General features: G+C 40.4%; 1 protein-coding gene across 3 annotated transcripts in view; it reads left to right on the forward strand.

The window, feature by feature from the left end:
- The window catches only part of NALCN (sodium leak channel, non-selective), a 283,090-nt gene that overhangs the window by 36,921 nt on the left and 224,947 nt on the right, over positions 1-21,222 (forward strand). For 2 of the 3 annotated variants that reach the window (XM_070471442.1, XM_070471443.1), the window contains exons 5-7: positions 938-1,077; positions 1,162-1,290; positions 7,726-7,880. The exons of the other annotated variant lie outside the window; for it this stretch is intronic. In XM_070471442.1, coding sequence (XP_070327543.1) covers positions 938-1,077; positions 1,162-1,290; positions 7,726-7,880 — 424 coding nt within the window. The remainder of the gene's footprint in view (positions 1-937; positions 1,078-1,161; positions 1,291-7,725; positions 7,881-21,222) is intronic. 3 annotated transcript variants of the gene reach the window in all.

Below are 21,222 nucleotides of genomic sequence, written 5' to 3' on the forward strand. Positions count from 1 at the left end.
TGAATTTAAAAATCAAAAGTCCAGTCTTTTCAGTGACTAAATTTTCACTAAAAATAGCTAAAATAATATAAATACATTGGGGTATATATTGAGTAACATAAATAGTGTATTGCAAATGGAAAATTCCTTACTTTGAGAAATGGGGAACATATATTTAAAAGGCCTGAAGGAGAGATTTTATTAAAAACAGTATAATTCATTCCCAGGCACTCATTCAGGCTTGATTTTGTATTTAATCCAACTGAACTTATTATATTCTTCATTTAAAAAATTCAGAATAAAATAAATTCATCATCCGTCCCAGAAACTCATCATGGTTCGTATTGATAAGCTGTTCTTATTTTTATAAAGCTCACTTCTCTAACAATTAATTTCATCCTGCATATTAAATGTGTTCTTTTCTATTTAGTAACTATTGTATGATTGACAAACATTTTCTAATTATCCTCTTGCCTCTGCTGGTAAATGGAATTCTTTTTCATAATATCTTTCTTAACTCTTTCTCCATTAATCTATGTTCTAGATACTCGAGAAGTTCCACCAAAGACTGTTGGTAGTGAGGAAAACTTGGCATACTTACTCCATTTTTGTAATAAAAACTGTGCCTTGATGAATCATATAGAAAATGAACAAGATTAATGACACTTTCACTCATTTGCGTATTTGTTTCTCTTAAGAGAGCTAACATGTACTCCATGTACATGTACTCCAAAGAAAGTCAGTGTTGGTGGATGGCAGTGTGGGACACAGTTCAGGAAACGTATGGCGTCCTGGGATGCTGTCCGTGTGTGTCCTCACTACGAGCAGTGCTGGGATGCCCTGTGATGTGATGCTGCTTGTGCTGTGTGTTGTGCTATGTGATGCTGTTTGTATGTGTCCTGACTACACCCAATGCTGAGCGAAAGTCTGAGTTGTCTGTTCACCTCTGAATTTGCAGGTGTTTGAAATCGCTGATATAGTTGATCAGATGTCTCCTTGGGGCATGTTGCGGATCCCACGGCCACTAATTATGATCCGGGCATTCCGGATTTATTTCCGATTTGAGCTACCAAGGACCAGAATTACAAATATTTTAAAGTAAGCACTGCTTTTACATAAATTAAGGGGAAATGTTTATGACATTTTTTGGTAAGTTTTACCTACTTTATTTTTTCCTCCTAGGCGATCAGGAGAACAAATATGGAGTGTTTCCATTTTCCTCCTTTTCTTTCTACTTCTTTATGGCATTTTAGGAGTTCAGATGTTTGGGACATTTACCTATCACTGTGTAGTAAATGACACAAAACCAGGGTAAGTTTATCTACTAACTGCATTTTAACCTTATGATTTGCAAGGATGTTCCTGCAGTTTTCATGCAAAAAACCTGTGTCTCAGTTGTTTTAAAAGTACTTGTGTGCTCTCTATGGTCTGTGTTACAACTGAGTGACTTATACACACACACATACATACAAAGACTTTATTTGTAAAAGCCCAATTTGGTAATACTCCAGATTTCCATCAACAGGTAAATGGATTAACAAGTATATCTATATGATGACTGTGAAAGTGTTAATCACTCAGTCATGTCCAATTCTTTGCAACCCCATGGACTGTACCCCACAAGGCTCCTCTGTCCATGGAATTCTCCAGGCAAGAGTACTGAAATGGGTAGTCATTCCCTTTCCCAGGGGATCTTCCCGATCCAGGGATCAAACACGGGTCTCCTACATTGCAGGCAGTTCTTTACCGTCTGAGTGAGTAGGGAAGCCTACTTATAGTAACTACTATTTAGCAATAAAAAAGTATGAGATATTGATATTCACAATATCTTGGGTGAATCTCAAGATAATTATGTTGAGTGAAGAACCTTGACGACAAAGTACATATTCTGTGATTTCATGTATGTAAACTTCTAGAAAATGCAAACTTACCCATGATAATGAAAGGAAATCATTGTTTGCTTGGGCATAAGGGTTGGGGTAGGGATGAGATGATGAAGGTGTGGTTCTGTGTATATGTCAAGGTTTCTCAAGCTGTTCTTTTTAACATGTGCAGTTTATTGTATGTCGAGTATTTGTTGTTGTCACTGCAACTATTTAGAAATGTTTCAGCGTGAAGTAGAGATCTGATTTTCTTCATATAGCTAGGTGCTTATCCCCACACTGCTTACTGTGTATCATTACTCACAGTATTTAATGCTGCCTTTCTCATTTACTAGTTCCCTGTCTGTATTTGGATCTGTAGCTATGATCTCTTCTGTGCTTGATTGACCTATTTAATGATCCCCTCATTAGTATCACGCTCTGGACCCGTCTAAATACGAATGTGTCTGTATGCCTGAGGGTCACCTTTCCCGACCCCAGCTTCACAGGGGCTGAGGACTCTGTTTTCTACTTCTTACAGGCATGGAAACCCAAGCACTTGGCTACTGAGTCCTTAGTGCTCATCGATACCATCATTTAATCAACTTATGTGTTTGCCTTGTTCTAGTTTTTCCTTTCCTCTTACACGTTGCCATTTTGGAATGTGTGTTTTCTTTCTTACAAGCCCAGGTGTGTGTGTGTGTGCTCAGTCGCTCTATGGATTCATGGTTAATGATATATTATATTTAGATGGATAATAACATTGTGACAGATTGATAAAGAACCAGAAATGAAAAAAAGGACAGAGGAAGAAAAGCAAGCTGCTAAATAAAAGCAACAAAGGAGAAATGGTTAGAAAATGGAAAAGCCACGTTAAAAGTGGAGGAAAGCAATGAATTAGTACAAACACAGGATAGGAAAGCTGAAGGAAGTGGTGAGTAACTGTTGACTCGTGTGGGTGAGGGAAGAGATGCATAGAGGGAAACCTGTAGGTAGTTTTCTTTTTAAGTGTATGTGGGCTGCAGAATGTGTCTAGATTGTTCCATGAATGAATATGAAGGTGAAAAAAGATATCATGTGGGCAGGAGACAATAGAGGAGGGGTGAGGGGAAGGAAAGCTTTTGGGTGAGGAAGCAGCTGTGTGAGAACAGCGGTGAATGCAGGAGCCCAGTTTAAAGGTCCCACTTTTGTTAAAAACCAAGTTAAAAGGCAAGACTTCTCAAATGTGTTAACCCAGCTCGGAGATTAGGCATCATGCTGCAAACTTAACTTTGACACGGAGAATAGACTACAATTAGGGAAGATGAGTGTGAGTATTATCTGAACTCATGGTCCCTGAATCACTCAGTAAGTCCTCTCAGCCAGCTCCACACTGTACTCAGGACTCAGAAATGAATGTCTGGAAAAACATGTTAAAAGACCTCTCATATGCTGACTCTTAGCTCCAGCTCATTACATTATCCTTTAAAAAAAAGAGTGTACCGTGGAGAATCTCATACATGTTGGCAGACTTTTCAGCTACTCAAGACATAACAGTGATGGGGAGATGTCTGCATTTTTCTCTTTCTTGGATTTGTATTATCAAATCTGTGCAGTCGCATTATGCACACACCCATGTATTTTGTCTTCTCTTCATGTGATTCTTCATTTACTGTTTGAGAAGAAGATATGTAACTGGCCACACGGTTTTATCAGCAGTGTTACTCATAAAAACAGTTTTCAGAAGTTGGATGACTTATTTCAAGGACCAACCATTTATGCCATTTTTTCTTTTGTATTTTCAGTTCAGTATTAACTGAGTTTTAAAAGCCTTGCTCTCAAGAAAATTTGTCAATACCATTTTACCATCTCCAGACAAGACATTTAATTTGCTTTATTTTTAGAGACTCAAACCAAGTCCAGAGTCAGAATGAAACACATACAAATCCCAGTTGAAAAGAATTTTCCAGCTTTTTGTGTCCTTTTGTTGCCTCTTAGCTAGGAATTTCTCGTAAACATCTCTGAGTCACAGACACTAAGCTCCACGGTATGATGTTCTGCTTCCAGAGATCAGAGTTGCCAGGTGCTGTCATGACCTCCTTTCTCCTCAGCCTTGTCTTTTAACATTTGTTCCAATCTCTGCTTAATTGATTTGCATGCATGGTAGCCAAATAATAGGACAGCTTTCAGGCAGAGATGTGTCTGCTCAGAGACCTGTATGTCCTAGGTTTCATGGCTGACCTCTGGAATTGATTATGTTAATCTCTGAAGCAGACAGGGCAAATAAAGCAGGAACTCAGTACCTGCAGTTTTGCTTTTGAATGGACCCGGTTTCTTGTAAAACAGATAGATGGGCATCTCAGCTGTGTCCTCTATAGCCGGGGTCCTCAACCTCCCGGATCTAATGCCTGATGATCTGACGCGGAGCTGATGCAGTAATAATAGAAATAAAGTGGGCACAATAAAGGTAATGCACTTGAATCATCCCCAAACCACCCCCCGACCCCGGTCCATGGAAAAATTATCTTCCACAAAACTGGTCCCTGGTGCTGGAACGGTTGAGTACCGCTTCGTTTATAGCGTTACTAGTAAAGCTTTAGCTTCTTCTCCAGTAATGAATGGTGACCTAAGGCAGTTACGGAACAAATAATAGGATTTGACTAAGCAAGACAGTTCATATCCTAAAGAGAGCTGAGAAGACCAGTGGCCTGTGGCGGAAACAGGTATTGCAAACTGCCAAATGTGATGGCAAAATTCCCCCTGAAGCTAAAAGAGGAACATGTAAGAAGGAGCTGCTAGGTGAAATAGAACAGATGAAGATTTTCCTGACACCTTATTATCATTCCTGAGAAAGGAGAGAAATTTATTCATGGCTTGGTATCAAATAATGACATCTCATCCCCAAGAATGAGGTAATTAGAAAAGGTAAGGAAATGTAAATGTTAAGCATGTGATAGTTTACTGTGCAGAGACTAAGATTCAGCCAGGAGCTCAGGTTAACGTTTGTAATGGCTGGACCATCCGCTTTGAACCCAGGAGGTAGGGGACCACACATCACAGGCACCCTGGACTGTTCTGCTTCTTCTCTGCTGCTGCAGAGTAATTACGGATTACTTCCTGTGGGTCTTAAGGAGAATCTCAGTTATGGACAATTCATTTCATGGTTCCCCCGGCCAGTAGGCTTCCCTGGTGTCTCAGACTATAAAGAATCTGCCTTCAATGCAGGAAACCTCAGTTTGATCCGTGGGTCAGGAAGATTCCCCTGGAGAAGGGAATGGCAGCCCACTCCAGTATTTCTGCCTGGAGAATCCCATGGACAGAGGAGCCTGGCGGGCTACAGTCCATGGGGTGGTAAAGAGTCAGACAAGACTGAGTGGCTTCACTTTCACTTTCCATCCAGTGGCAGCTTTTAGGACTTGGTGGTGTTTTATAAAAGATCACTAAGACCAGAGACGATATAAAGTTGGATTTGGGGGCAGTTTTCTATACAAGCCCAAATAAAATTTTAAGTATTCCTTTTAGAGTACTTAGAAAGAAGTGAATGGTTGTTTTATCAACTCTGTTCACAGAAGAATGAGATTTTTTAAAAATGGAAAGGTCAGAAGAATTAAAGATAGAAACATGGTGGAACTTAAGAATATTAATTTTTAATTTCCATGGCCTTTATCAAGAGAGGATTTTGTACAATATGTAAAATCATAAGTGCCTCAGATTCATGCAAAGGACTGTGGAGTCTTCTTGAAAGGATCAGGAAAGACTCCTCTGTTAACTTACAGGATTCATGCCGAGGTGTCTGCCGAGTGGGAGGTATAAGAACAAGTTGAGATATTGGAAATATATTCTTTATAATGTTGAAGAAATGAAAGTACTCTGATGATGTATCTACAGTAGATTTCTAACTAAATTAATAGCAGTGGTTATGGAGCACCTGTTATATTGCAGATATTTTGCTTATGTAACTGCTTTTTTAGAACAAATCTTACGTCTGCTGCCAATACAGGAGACATAAGCAATTCGGGTTCTATCCCTGGGTTGGGAAGACCCAGGTATGGGTGGGTGTGGCTGCCCACTCCAGTATTCTTGCCTGGAGAATCCCATGGACAGAGGAGCCTGGGGAGCTATAGTCTAGGGGGTCACAAGAGCTGGACATGACTGAAGCGACTTAGCACCCACCCATGCAAGAATTTGAAAGAAGGGGAATTAACCAACATGTGTGCTTAAAGTCATATCTTTCTGACACTACCAAGTGGTGATTTCCACAGTTAGAGCCTTTTACTTGGGGTTTGCTTGTGGGTGTCCAAAGGGCCAGCTTAAAATATGGTAGTTATTTAAACATTTCCTGAGATGTGTAAATTCGCTCAGTTGCCACTAATGAAGAGCAGAATCCTGAAGGAATAAGCATAGAGTTTTGTTTTGACTGAGACAAAACTGGGCAATATATTACCAGGCATGGTGTGTGTGTGTGTGTGTGAGTAAAATTGTGTATGTCTTTGTAAGAATTTGTGTATATGCTCATGCGTGTGCCTGGTGGCCTCAAGCAGCTAAGGGATCGTGCAGTTAGGCATCAGACTTTAGAGAAAACATGCTATATAAGGGGCAGGAAGCATCACAATGAATTTACAAAGATATCGAAGAAAAGAAATGTGACCCAAAACATCCGTCTCAATGTGGCCATAAGCAGGGGAAACTGAGACTGTCCTCAGGTTGGTCCCCATTTAGGAAACACCTGGAGACATTGATGTCGTGGGGAAATGATGGTACTACAATCAAGGGTTTGTAAGACTTGTGAATCCTCTAGGCTAAACTTGGGCCCCTACATGAGCCTTGTCAATTGTCTCAGGTGGCAGCTACCTGGGGCTCATTTTAAGGCCAGCCCACAAAGGGATTCCATATTCACCATTCCAGTGGTTATCTGTATTCACTGCCAAGAAAAGCATTGCATATCTAAATCCTTCACATCAACTTAAATTCCAGTTTATCCTCCAGAAAGATGAAAAGTTATATCACCAGTCATCTAAAAAAAACCTTCATATTATTTGCGGAGCTGAATCACTGCATAACCTCTCTCCTTCCAGTGTGATACCTTTCGTTCCTTCAGTCTCACCTTGCTTATCTGGTTTTCTGTCTAAACTGCACATCTGACAACGCAGAAGAAGGCTGAGTGTCATTTCTGAGGCTCACATATGGTACTTTTGTACCATATGGAAAATGACTGTCATCATTAGCTGTTGCTTAGAAGCAGAGAAGTAACATTTGTGGCCACAGTAGGAGAAGGATTTGTGAATAACACAGAATCCCCAGACAAGTTTACATGCCTTGCAAATCTGCAGGAAAATTCCTTCCTTTACTTTTCTGGGTCTTGGTCTTTTATGGCAAAGCCATCATGGCCATGATGCTCTTACAAAGAGCTTCTGTGTGGCCTTAGAGAACTTATGGTTACTGGAGGAGAAGGATGCAGGGAACAGAGAGTTAGGGCGTTTAGGATGAGTATGTGCACCCTGTTATTAACATATTTTAAATGGATGACCACCAGTGTCCTACTATATATTACAGGAAACTGTTTAATGTCATGTGGCAGCCTGGATGGGAGGGGTGTTTTGGGGAGAATGGACATATGTATGTGTGTGACTGAGTCCCTTTGCTGTCCACCTGAAACTATTACAACATTGTTAACTGGTTCTACTCCACTATAAAATAAGAAGTTTAAAAATAACGTGAAGAGCTTCTGTGTGGATGAATCTCATGTCATTTGAGAATGTTCCTTAATGTGATGAATACCATTCATGAATCAGGAATCTTAAGTCTGTGTCCACACACAGCAAGTATTAATGAAGAGTGATTACGTTGTGCGTTGTAATCAACACACTTGTTGAAAATGTCAAATCCTTTTTTGTGTTGTTTGCAGAAATGTAACCTGGAATAGTTTAGCCATCCCAGATACACACTGCTCCCCAGAACTGGAAGAAGGCTACCAGTGCCCCCCAGGATTTAAATGCATGGACCTTGAAGATCTGGGACTTAGCAGGCAAGAGCTGGGCTACAGTGGCTTTAACGAGATAGGTCTGTCTCACTGATAAAACACCTTTTCCGCTTCTATTTTACAATGTTTATGAAATGGAGACAGTAGTAACATAATTGATAGTTTATGTTCAGACTGTCTATAGGATTTAAGAAATGCAACTGCAAATTTTAATATATTCTACCCTACAGTCTATAACATACAGTCTGTTTTTATATAGATATGCAACAATGTCTATATAGAGTTAAATATCTCTTCAATTATTAATTATAGGATTTAAAAATATTTGTTTGTTGAGTAAGGTTCAGGGTTCTTGACTCAAAGAACCCCTTGAATCAACAGGACTTGGTTCCTTCCACATTTAACTAGTAGGCAAGGTAAGTCTTTAATAATTGGAATACTAGACATTGATGGGTACTTGAGAGGTGAAAAGTAATTCTGGGAACAGAAGACAGCTAATGAAATACTTAGTGAATGTGCATCAGCTATGTAATAGAGATATGGGGAATGCTTGTATGCAAATATAATGTGCTCAAATGTGTACATTTATTCACGGCTTGTCCTGTTAAGTTCTGAAATGTGCCATCACATGCAGACTTGGCATCTGGCATTCAATTGGTATCATTGCATTTTTACAATTCCTTGCATGTTGTGCATATTTCATTATTGAAACAAAAAAACCATGGTATTCTAAACACATATGTTATGCTCTGAAAATTTGTCCTAGTCGGTTTAGGCAACCACAGCAAAATATCATACACTGGGTGGCATAGACAACAAAAATGTACTTCTCCCCAGTCTGAAGGCTGTAAGTCTGGATCAGGGTGCAGCATGGTCAGCTTTGATGAGGCCCCTCTCCTTGGCTTGCAGTCTTCTCTCTGTGTCCTTATGTGAGGGGTTGAGTGGGGGCAGAGAAAGAGATTGGGAGAGATAGAGGGAGAGAAAGTCCTCTGGTCTCTTCTTCTGAGGGCACTAATCCCATCATGGGAACCCCCACCCCTCATGACCTGGTCCAAACCACATCACCTTCTGAAGTCCCCACCTCCTAATACCATCACACTGGGGGTTAGGGCCTCAGTATATGAATGGTAGGGGCTGAAGGAGTAGACTCAGACATTCAGTCCATGGCACAACTGTTGGAGTCATTTGAAAGTGAATTAATCTTATTTTTAAAGTTTCAAGGCCCAGCTCCACTTAAGAACATTCTGGACACTTTTACCCAGGACATAAGAGGAAAATCTTTTGGTGTGTAGCAGGGTGGTGGTTGTACTCTTTTGGAAGCCAAATCTGGTTATTTTTCATCCATCCTGTGGTGTGGTTTCACTTCCCGATGGACCAGCTATACAATGGGGATTGCATCACCCAAAGAGAGAACAGCGTCTCTGTCCACGCTGGAGGGTAACTGCTTCAAACCCAGCCTGGCCACTGTCACACATCAGAAAGAGTGGCTGATGAATCCTATTCCTACCCTATGGCTTCAGTCATCACAGCTCCTAGATAGTGTTATGCACGATGGCATAATGAACTCTGAGATAACTCTTTGAATTTCAGAAAGGACATGTGAAGACCTTGCACTGATTGAGGAATACTTTCCAGATATATGAATTAAACCCACAAGGCTTCAGCCTTTGGAGAGAATGTAATACTTGAACTTAGGCTGAAAAAAACCAAATAGTTGATATTTCTGAAGAGTGAATTTTGCAAATAGCACCTACATTTTTATTATATTTCAGTATAGCCGCATAGTAAATTTCCAGTGTAATAGTTAGATGGACATTCTTCATTTGGCCAATGATGTAGTTTTCTGATTCACAAAAATTTAGAAGGCAACAGATGTGAAGCATTCTAATTTTCTGTCCTCTCTTATCTGGTTTTGGAACTGATCTTACATCCTCCCCGCTGTCTCAGAAGTGCAAAGACTTTTATGGATGATGCTAGTGACTTTCAGGCATGAGTGGGAAATCACAGGTGTGGCTTGGGAGATGAGATACACAGATTTAGAAAGCTGCTCTGAGCAAGTTCCAGAAGTCCTAACAACTGGAGTAGGACTGGAATGCATGACTGGTTAGATCCTGTTGCTCTTTCTTTTAGGGGTTAAGTCTGCCCATGTCTGGAACGGAAAGTGGCCAGCATTCAAGGTTAGGCTGCCCTGGCACTGGAAACCTCCAAGCCTTTAAAATTATGTTGCTAAATCAAATCTCACCCTGACCATTTTAAATGCAGCAGTTGTGTTTAAAACTCCAATTGCTGCATTATATTCAAGTAGATTCATCTTTCTTCACTGTTACTTAGAGGGCTTCAACTAATGTAGATTAACAGCATCTCTTTGAGCCAGAAATTCTCCTTCTAAAGTATGTGGGCTTAAGAAGTCCATTTCTAGGAAGGAATCACCCTTGGGGGTAAAAGGCCCCCACTAAGGCAGGAGTCTTACTGTAGCTCTACTGTTTATTTGCACGTTTATCTCCCAAGGATTTAAGTTGCTGGAAAACAGGAAGCATCTCTTTTCATCTTCATGCCTCTGGGGCCTAGAGCAATGTCTGCCTCATAGGGAACCCTGTATGAATATTTACCAAAGGACTGAACAAAGTCTGTGTTCTCTTGAATTTGTTGGTGATCCATCATATTTGTAGTAGGATATGGAGCCATAAGAGAGAATTAAATTGTTTTCTTGTTCTCTTCCCTGATTGCATCTGCTTTTGTCGGCAGTGTTTGTTCTTTCTCATGACTTCTGTTTCTATACAAGCTTAATTTGGTCAGTTTGATTCTTTTTCTCAAATGATGATTGGATTCCGCATTATTGTAGAACTAATGGTTAGATGATGAAATGTTGACTTTGAACTATGATAAAAAAATTTTAACATGGTCACTATAGTTTAGATTGAAATTGATAACTACTTCCTGATAAGATGTACCTATGTAGATACACAAACTAGTGTTTTAGATTACTTGGCAAGTTCTCATGGAAACAAAAAGATAATGTTTCATCCAAAAATGAGGAAATTAATTTTATTAGGCACATGTGATCATCTCTTTCTGCATGCAGCCAAGTTTAAAATGCAATTAGGTGCCTAATTGTGCATTTCAATTTGGCCAGTTTACTCTATAGGTAAGTAATCATGATTAATTTAAAAGGAACATGTTTCCTTTTCTTACTAATCCAAATTATCATGCAATACACTGAATTTCAATCATGTATAAAATTTTATTTGTAAGTAGCGTTATGTCTTATGAAAATTTAATACTAATGTTGGAAAACTCAATTTTTAAAATATGTTCAAAGCCAGAGTCATTAAGTAGAAAAAAATCACAAAGAGCCCCTCCTGTGAGACTGCGGAGTAAAGACACCTTTTTGTGTCCAAAATCATCCAAGCATTAAGGAGCCTGAGAAACAGAAATGCAATTTCCATATTTAAGGACGCAGAAAAACCTGGAACTATGAATCCCAACCTGAGAGGACCAGGATCCAACAGGAAACTTCCTGGAGGGACTCTGGATACAAAGGATCTCAGAGCCAGCAGGATACTGATGTTCTAAACACCCGGTGTTCATTGTACATTCAGTTTAGAAATTCAACAATAAAAATTAAATTATATAAAATAGCAATAGAATAAAACAAAATAAAATTCCCAGAGGAGCAGAAGAGTCCTGTCTTTGGGTCAGGGCATCAGTGTGTGGCTGATGCTCGGTGTTTTCTGGTATTCCATGTGGCATCATGGACGAGAGGTCCTTGTTCTGCAGACCTCTGGGAGAGAGAGGACAGACAAGACAGTTGGGAGCGCCCTGACATGGCTTATCTGCATTGAATAGAACAAGGGAAAGACTCCAGATTTGTAAATCTGGCTCTACATTTGTTGTTGTTTAATCATCAGTCGCGTCCAACTCTTTTGCAGCCCCATGTACTGTAGCCTGCCAGGCTCTTCTGTCTGTGGGATTCTCCAGGCAAGAATACTAGAGTGGGTTGTCATGCCCTCCTGCAGGGGATCTTCCTGACCCAGGGATCAAACCCATGTCTCCTTCATTGCAGGCGGACTCTTTACCACTGAGCCACCTGGGAAGCCCAGGATGACCTGAGAGCCTTCTAAAACCTGATTCCTAGGCCTCATCTCCAGGCCAATTAAATCAAAACCCTACAGTGATTGAAGACACAGATTAATCTAAAAAGTTCTCTAGGGGATTCAAGTGCGCATGCAGAGTATGAGCCACTGGACTGAAGCGACACTGATACTCACATTCCCAGCAGCCCGTGCAGCTCTTCATTTCTGCCCCACAACATTCCCTCGCGCTTCTCTGCGTGAGACAAGACAAACACCTGGTGCTCTCAAAATCATCGTCAAGGATGAGAGAGAATCAAAAAGAGTCAGGACCAGTTCTATAAAAATGTTCCTTTTGGTGCATTTTAAACTGAAAAAAAAAATACACAAGATGTATATATATAACTCAAAAGAATAGCAGAAAAAGACAAATATATACTTTAAAAGGGTACAGTTTGATTCAGTAAATTGACATAGAACAATTGACCCTGAGACCTGTCTCGGTGGAGATGTTAAAGAAAGCATCCTTTGGGTATCCAGGAAAAAAAAAATGATCAAGTCAGCTCTAAGGGGGACCTTGAGAAGGGCCTGAAACTTCATGTCACTGTTCAGCTCTCGAATATAATGTCACAATACTTAGAGAGTCCTTAGGAAAATAATGTGTCAAAGTCTTTGTGATTATTTTTGAAGAGGCAAGAACTCAGAGACTTCATCTTCCATGAGGTCTTCTTGAAGTCCCTGAGCCAATCACGAATAACTGCTCATGGGTCTGGTCTCTCGTATCTATTCTATAAGAGCAGCATCAGTACAACTGCAGCATTTACAGACTGTGGTGTAAATGTTGCAAACTGTGATTGTGTAGAAGAGGGGCCATCAGGGGTGGTGGGGTGACGATGTGGATATTTATTCATAGCAGTGAAAAACAAGTATCATTTTATTACAATATGTGAATCCAGTAATGGAAGCAGATGGATACTCACCTTGAAAATGCATTGCGAAGTTAAAATGACTTTAGAAGAAAATTCAGAGCTCAAAATAATGGCTTTGGGGTTTGGATTGTGGATGTTGTATATAGTAGTATGGTGACCTTTGGACAGGAATCAACCTCTCTTGCTTCAGTTTCCTCATCTGTGAAATGGGTGAGTGATTGACATGCCTTATAGGGTTGTTGTGAGAAGCAGCTAGGAAGCTACACTTAGAATAGTATCTCTCACGATGAAGACACATGATAAGCTAGGAATTAGAGATATGGTGGCAAAATAAGAATGTATCGCTGTTATTTAAGTAACCAGTTTAACAAAGAAGGGTGAGATACCGATGCTTTCAGATTAGCACCTCAGTGTCTGATGTTATTCCCTTTTTTCTGCACCAGTTTTCCCCTCAGCTTGTTCAGGATTTTACAGCAAAAGACGGGAGTAGAGTGTACGTGGACTGCTGCTGCTAAGTCACTTCAGTCGTGTCCGACTCTGTGTGACCCCGTAGATGGCAGCCCACCAGGCTCCCCCGACCCTGGGATTTTCCAGGCCAGAATACTGGAGTGGGTAGCCTATCCCTTCTCCGGGGGATCTTCCCGACCCAGGAATCGAATCTGGGTCTCCTGCATTGCAGGTGGATTCTTTACCGACCGAGCTACGAGGGAAGCCTGGTGGTACTTAGTCTTCATGAATCAATTTTTCCTCTCTTACCACTCTCAAAAGTGTCCTCATTTGGGCTTAACTGTCTCTTCAGAATTTTCTTTCGCCCGTACCATTGAATTTTCAGTTTCACTAAGCCTCACACATAGAATTTAACCCTATGCATGTGAACGTGGGGCCCCCGGATTCCAGCCACCCGTGTCTTCAGCAGCCCTTCAGCAGGTGCGCCTTCCACAGCGCTGAGCAGAGGCCCCAGTGGGGTGGGCCCTGAGCAGAAGCCACGGCCACGCTGCTTCCGGCCCAGATGCTCGTTTTCCCTCCGCCCCTAAATCACCGTGTCGCATGGTGGCTGACGTGCTAGCTGCTCCTTCATCCCTGCTCTTCATGTGCAGACTGCTGCATCATTGGTTCACGGGACCCTTCCTACGGCTCATTCGTAAGGACTCCAGCACACATCCTGTCTAAGACGTTAGCCTCTGCATCTGAGACATCCAGTGCCCCCACAGTCCAGGAGCAGACGTTATTGAAAGGACTTACTTGAAGACCACAAAATCTCTTTAGCAGACGCTCAGAGTCCGTGATGGAAGTCAGTGTGTGTGGATGTGGGTGTAAGCACACAGTGTAACAATCTGGGAACAGAGCACAAACACCCCCACACTACAGAGGTGGACCGGATAAATCACATCCGCTTAGTCTATTTAGAAAATGTGTCTCCTTCCATTTGCTGAGTACTTACCCGCCTTTCAACCTCACCCTTCCTCTGTGTTACCTCTCGCTCATCAACATGCAGGGCATACAACCCCAGACAGTGCAATTTTCCGTAATAACACTGAACGTGAAATTAGAGGAGTTTTGAGCTGGAAAGAGATGAGGCAGCCCTGTGGTTCACTGACACAGTTTCCAGGTGTGGAAACAGAGCCTCAGAGCCAGAACGGTCAGAGTTCCAGAGAATTCCACGCCGGGCAAGGCCAGCTCCCTTGTCATGATTCACGGACTCGCCTTATAACTTAGTCTCCCCCAGACCATTCTACATTTCAGAGATCATTGTTTCATTCAGTAGGAAACTCAGAAAGTACCTTGTAAAGCATAGTTGTATTTTTAATTTTGTGGTAGGAGCTTAGCATCACTTACCTTCAGTGAGGTGCTGGTGGAGAGGACATCTCCATTTACAGAAGCGATGTACCAGTTAGAACAAAAACCAACAACAGATCCATAGCATGTGGGAAGGAAATCACAGCCAAAGCCATGAAACTGGCAATTTACTTGTCATGATCGTTCAAAAGAAGGTAAGAAAGTGGGTACAGGAGATGAATACAAAGCTATTCAGATGGTGGTGTTTAACTCTCAGTTCATTGTACAGCCAGGTAAAAAAATAAAACAAAACATGTTTCCTTTGATAGAACAGTGAATGTCACTTAATGGTAAAAATTCACCCTAGGAGGTCACTTAAGAAATAAATAGCTATCAGACTTAGACTCATAAGAACAAAAGAGAAAAGTTCAATTTTTAAAAATTCAGAATAAACTAAACCATGATTCAAACAATTTATAAAGGAAGCCCGCCCATAAGTGAGGTCAGCCTATAAACAAGGCATTTGGAAAATAACTAATAGAAAAGACGTTTAAATCATACATGCTTTTAATGCTACATGGACTGTATATATAGCGGACTATTTTTCTTACTCTTTGTATACAAAGATAAAGCCAGGAAAGAACAGACACCATGTTCTTTTGGCATCTAATTGTCCAGCAGACAGTCTTCATTATTATAATTACTGTCATTACCTTTGACAACTATGGCTATCATTTATTGATTGCTTATTATGTATCTGGCATGGGGTGAAAGGTTTTTCCATCCATTGTGTTTTTCATTCTCAAAATAAACCCATAGGCTGTCATTATGTCCAATTGATAAGTGACAAGAATGAGATGAGAAAGAATTGATTTCTCCAGAGTCACACACAGGCCACAGTTGGGAGCCAAACCCCGGTGCCCTGGGAGACAAGGTCAAAGCCTGTGTTTTCCGGCTGCCTTATCTTTGAGGTTGGCCACGAGTGACCGGTGATCCCTGTGGCTTGTCAGGACAGCTGGTCCATTGTAGAGTCTCATGGTGATGGAAAAGGAGGTGTGTCCTACAGCATAATAATCCACCAGACGTCATGCCTTCTCTCATCCTGAAGTCTTGAGGACAGAGGGGTGAGTGTGAAGAAGGATAATGTCCACTGCAAACTGAGGGCCACTCGGGGCTGGTCTCTGCCTTTGAATCCAGCCCCTTATAAGGGGCTTGGTGCCTGATATGTGTTCACTGTGTGTGCAAATCTAGGCAAAAAAAGAATATGCCTACAGATTATATACCAAGGGAAGTGAGTCAGAAGAGAAAGGCAAATATCATATGCAGAATCTAAAAAAAAAAATGGTACAAATGAACTTACAAAACAGAAATAGACTCTTAGAGAATTTATGGTTACTAGGGGTATGGTGTGTCACCATACAAAGATACCAGCTAGTTATTGACTACTGGGCTTCCCCGGTGGCTCAGGCGGTGAAGAATCTGCCTGCAATGCTGGAGACCTGGGTTTGATCCCTGGGCTGGGAAGATGCTCTGGAGGAGGGCATGGCAACCCTGTATTCCTGCCTAGAGAATCCCACAGACAGAGGAACTGGTGGGCATTCATGGGATTGCAAAGAGTCGACACGACTGAGCAACTCAGCACATTGCCTATATGCCCCACACTGTACGTTTCATATCCATGACTCACTTATTTTGCAGCTATTAAGTTTGTTCTCTAAATACCACAAATTAAACAACAGTTTTATTTAACTTGACTTTGAAAATGCTTATTAGTTAATTTCTTTATTAGAGATATGACATAAAGAATATTTAATTTATTCATCCTCTTCATTAAAAAAATAAAGCCATAAAGATTTTCTTCAAATAAAAAAGCCCTCCTTAAAATATTAGGTAGAAAAACCACAGAAGTCAAAATGTGAGTCTTGGATGCAAATCAAGAATTAAAGTGATGACTTATAATCTTTGTAAATGTTTTTCTGGCAAAGATAAATTAATTGAACCTTTCAAGAAAATGAAGAAATGAGAATGGACTGCAGCCTACCGGATTCTCATACAGATGCTCCTAAGTCACTTCTGGAGAAAGCTACTACGGGCATTGAAAATTGGGATTGGTAATTTTCTCCAAGGGGAAATATATTTTAGCTGTTACTAACTTCTGTGGTATTTTCCTCATTTGACTTTGAGTAGTATTGGCTATGAGATACAGACTTAGCTCTTTATGTGAGTCATAAATCAGTTTTATTCAGTATCAATGAGAAACAACATCAGTGGTTATTTTCATCTCTGGTAGTGGTCTGTGCCTGGAACTACCCCTGTATTTTGCTGCAAGAGGATTGACAGTGAATTGAATCCACCTACACAGTCCAGTATTCCAGTTTTAATTCAGAATTTGCTTTACTTTAAAATTCCTTCCTATGTTTTTCTCTACTGGCAAGCTCTTATTTTTATAATTTGTCTCTTATTACATCTGATGTTAAATAGGGTCATAAAATGTAGTGAAGGGAGATTACTTTTATTCAGATCATAATAGAATGTAAATTGAACTTTTTTAATGCTGCTACTAAAAATTGATTCATCAGATTTAAATGTTGTTAAACCACATTTCATGTGGCTCTATGTGATATTAGATGAAAACTTTACAAATGAATAGAAAATAGAAAATTATTATGTATCCATAACTATGATTTATTACAGAATGTGCATTTTTATCACAGTTGCAAAAAAGACACAGTAAAGATTAATCTATAAAATATGTAATTGAGATTTATAATACTTTGTGAAAAAGCACTAAAGGGTTGTTTGCCCTGCATTAATCTTTATGTTTAGTGGTACTACTGGAATTACTTATTGATTTTTATGAAAACACATGTAGAAGAGAAAATTAGGGTGATGGAATTCAACCAAAAGTGTTTACTTTGATCTGTGATAGTTCTGTACTCTGCACTCTGAAGGTATTCCATTATTATGGGATAAGGAAAACTTGACATATTTTTGTTAAATAGAGGATAATGTCAAGAAGCTTCAATAGTGGAATAGTTCTGAGAGTCTTTGGTCAAATACCAGGGTTATCCCTGGGTTCAGGTGTCACAAATGCCCTCAGGTTACAAAAATGTCCTGAGGTTACAAATTGTGTGCTTGATGTTTTCTAAAGGAACAAGGTCTTAGGGTATTACTAGATTCTGATAGATTCTTATTTAAGCCAAAATTAGATATGCAGATACTACTCAGAATATTAAGAAGAAATAGATAGAAATGCCAAGATAGAAATTGCAGCCATGATTGGTACAGAGGAACCTATTTACAAAGAAAAAATAGAGAGACAGACATAGAGAACAAGCATACGGACGCTAAGCGGGTGAATGGGATGCCTTGGGAGATTTGACTGAAATATATTAATATACGCTCTTGACTCTATGTGTAGAATAGATAACTATGCATATGCATAACTATAATATGAGAACCTATGCAGCACAGGGAACCCTGCTCGGTGCTCTGTGGTGATCTAAGTGGGAAAGAAATCCAAAAAAGAGGGGCTCTGTGTATATGTATAGGTGATTCACTTTGATGCGCAGCTGAAACTGGCATAGCCTTGTGAAGTAACTATACTCCAATAAATTTTTTTTAAAGATACATACTGTCTAGTGTCTATCAGACAGGTGTTCAGATAGGTGTTCAGTTCTTGTTGAATGGATTAGGAAAGGCCATTGCTAGAGTGATGTTTCATTGGACAATGAAAGAAGGAATTTTGAAAGTGAATTTCTGGGAGCATTGAAGTGATGAATTTTTTCATATTATACATATTAATAGAAAACAGTACTCATCAGAAGTATCGAGTGGCTTCCAAGAAATTGGCATGTTTATAGTTACATTTTAAGTATTTGTAGATTATAAAAATAATGCTGAAAAAAGCATGAGATTTAACAAAAGCAATAAATTCTTCCATATGTAATTCCCTCCCTTCTTCTCTTTTCTGTCTTCCTTCTTTCATCTTCATGTTTCATGATATTTAATAAAATGCTTTCAACCATTTTCCTACCAGTAGACATCTAAGTGATTTTCAGTGTTTTACTACAGTAAGTCTGTGTTGAGTACACACACAGTCCTGCGCGAACACACACACACATGTGTTTTGTGCATATATTAGTATTCTTAAAGCAGATTCCTGAAACAATGTCTGGGTCAAAGGGTATGCACAGTTTTAACATAATAGGTAACTCATGCTTTATTTATCAAATAAAGTCCTGCCTTTATTGTGCAAGAGTGAGTTTTTAAAATTATAAGGTATTCCTTTCTGATAGGCATAGTTACCAAAGTAAAAAAGAAAAGAAAACTAGCGTAGGCCGTATTGTATCCTGTCCTCTTCTGAACACCAGCGGTTCCTTCTCTTTTCTTTGAACTCTTCGTTCCATTCTCCTTGGAATGCCTCCCTCCTCAGGGTCCCGTCAGTCTAAGAGTCACCTTCCAGCCCCCCTTTCCAGTAACTTCTCTGCTGCCCTAGCAGCAGTCATCTCCCTCCTGTCTAAACTGTGGCACCAAGGTGTGTGCATGAAGCCAATGCTACTTTGAACTGCTTCTCACTAGGGTGTGTGTGTGTGGATGTGTGTGACTCTTGTCTTCCCAGTTAGCTAGCTCATGAGATCCTAAGCACCTCCAGCAAAAGCAGAGCTTCCTCTTCTTCCTGTGATGTCCTGTCTAACTCTCCATAAGCTCCTCATAGCCTTTGAGGATGGGTTGATCAGGTTCACAGTTTTGTATTAGACACACTGCCTTTTTCAACCAACATCCCATGGAAACTTTGTGATTGGAAATGGAAACATGATGCAAATACGGCTCTAGCCTTTAAGTACAAGGCCCATTGAAATGAAGTTGCTTCCATGTGAAACTGCATAGCCCTGTGAAACGGAAATGAACAGAGCATGGGAGGATCCTTGTGTCGACAGTCAAGGAGGTGTTCCCTGCTGGCCATGGCAGCCATGGAGCATCATTCCCTTGACTGTCTCTGCAATTCAATTAATTCCACCAGCTAATCAGTTGGAGCAAAAAAGAACCATGTATCAAGGAAAGCCCTAACACTGCTCTTCCCTCAAGACCAATGGGGCCAGGAAAGGGCTGACTCTCACCTCTCCTGGGGCTGCAAGATTTAATAGCAGGAGCCCTGCTTATTATAACGGTGCCAGACAGGTGGGGCTGGGGTCTCCTCCTCCAGAAGAAAGCTCTCCAGCCCTTGAAGACTTGTCGCTAACCTGAGCCATGCTGGACTGTGGGAAGGAGAATGCATCCACACTTAGTGGGCCGTGGACTTGGAGACAAAGCCTCCCTTCCTGCTCTCTCCCTTTTCCTCCCCAGCCCCTCAGCTCCCAAACCCTTAGGGCTTGGGATGCAGGAATTATAAGAGCAAAATGTACTAAAGATGCTAAAGTATACTAAAGACACTCAGATAAATATACTAAATGAACTTAAAATAAATACACTAAAATAAGTCATAAATGCCTATAAATGTTGGCTGCCAAGTTGAAACAAAAATATGGTTGCCAGGGAGAAGAATAGGGAGATAGGGGATAAGATCTGATTATAGAGAATGCGATCTTAAGAGTTATAATTTTACTGTAGCTTTTGTTAAATAAGGCATATATTGACACAGATTAAGCGTGATACCTTTTGTTTTGTTCTTGGTCCAGTACTTCCACTTCTTATGCATTTTTTGAGGATTCAGTGAGTGCTCAAGTTCAGATAAGGGAAGGACTCTGTTTCAAGTTGGAATCTGCATCTCCTTAGTGGATGACATAGGACATTTACTTACCTCTCTGTGGTTTTTTTTCTTTAATATTTATTTATTTTGCCTTATTTATTTGACTGCACCAGGTCTTAGTTGCAGCAGGCCTATGGAATCTTTAGTTGCAGTTTGTGGGGTCTAGTTCCCTGACCAGGAATTGAACGTGGGCCCCCTGCATTGGGAGCACGGAATCATAGCCACTGGGCCACCAGGAAATCGTTAAAAATCAGTACGAATATCATATATATATCTTAGAGGGTAGTTTCAGTTCCGTTGCTCAGTCGTGTCTGACTCTTTGCAATCCCATGAACCTCAGCACGCCAGGCCTCCCTGTCCATCATCAACTCCCAGAGTTTACCCAAACTCATGTCCATTGAGTCAGTGATGCCGTCCAACCATCTCATCCTCTGTCATCCCCTTCACCTCACGCCCTCAATCTTTCCCAGCATCAAGGTCTTTTCCAATGAATCAGCTCTTCGCATCAGGTGGCCAAAATATTGGAGCTTCAACTTCAATATCAGTCCTTCCAATGAACACCCAGGACTGATCTCCTTTAGGATGGACTGGTTGGATCTCCTTGCAGTCCAAGGGAGTCTCAAGAGTCTTCTCCAACACCATAGTTTGAAAGCATAAATTCTTCTGTGCTCAGCTTTTTTTTATAGTCCAAGTCTCACGTCCATACACGACTACTGGATAGCCCTAGAGGATAGTAGGAAGATTAAATTATTCTCATTCTCATTCCAAATGAGCCCTCGGTAGAATTTAACTATGGTTATAATTATCACTTTTACCAGATATATAGTCATCAGTTAAATGAATGAATGAATTATAGAGCAAACTATTTTTAAGTCACAGTTAGAAAGTAACTATTAGC

The sequence above is a fragment of the Odocoileus virginianus genome, chromosome 8 (assembly GCF_023699985.2).
Source record: "Odocoileus virginianus isolate 20LAN1187 ecotype Illinois chromosome 8, Ovbor_1.2, whole genome shotgun sequence".
Taxonomy (NCBI): Eukaryota; Metazoa; Chordata; class Mammalia; order Artiodactyla; family Cervidae; genus Odocoileus; species Odocoileus virginianus.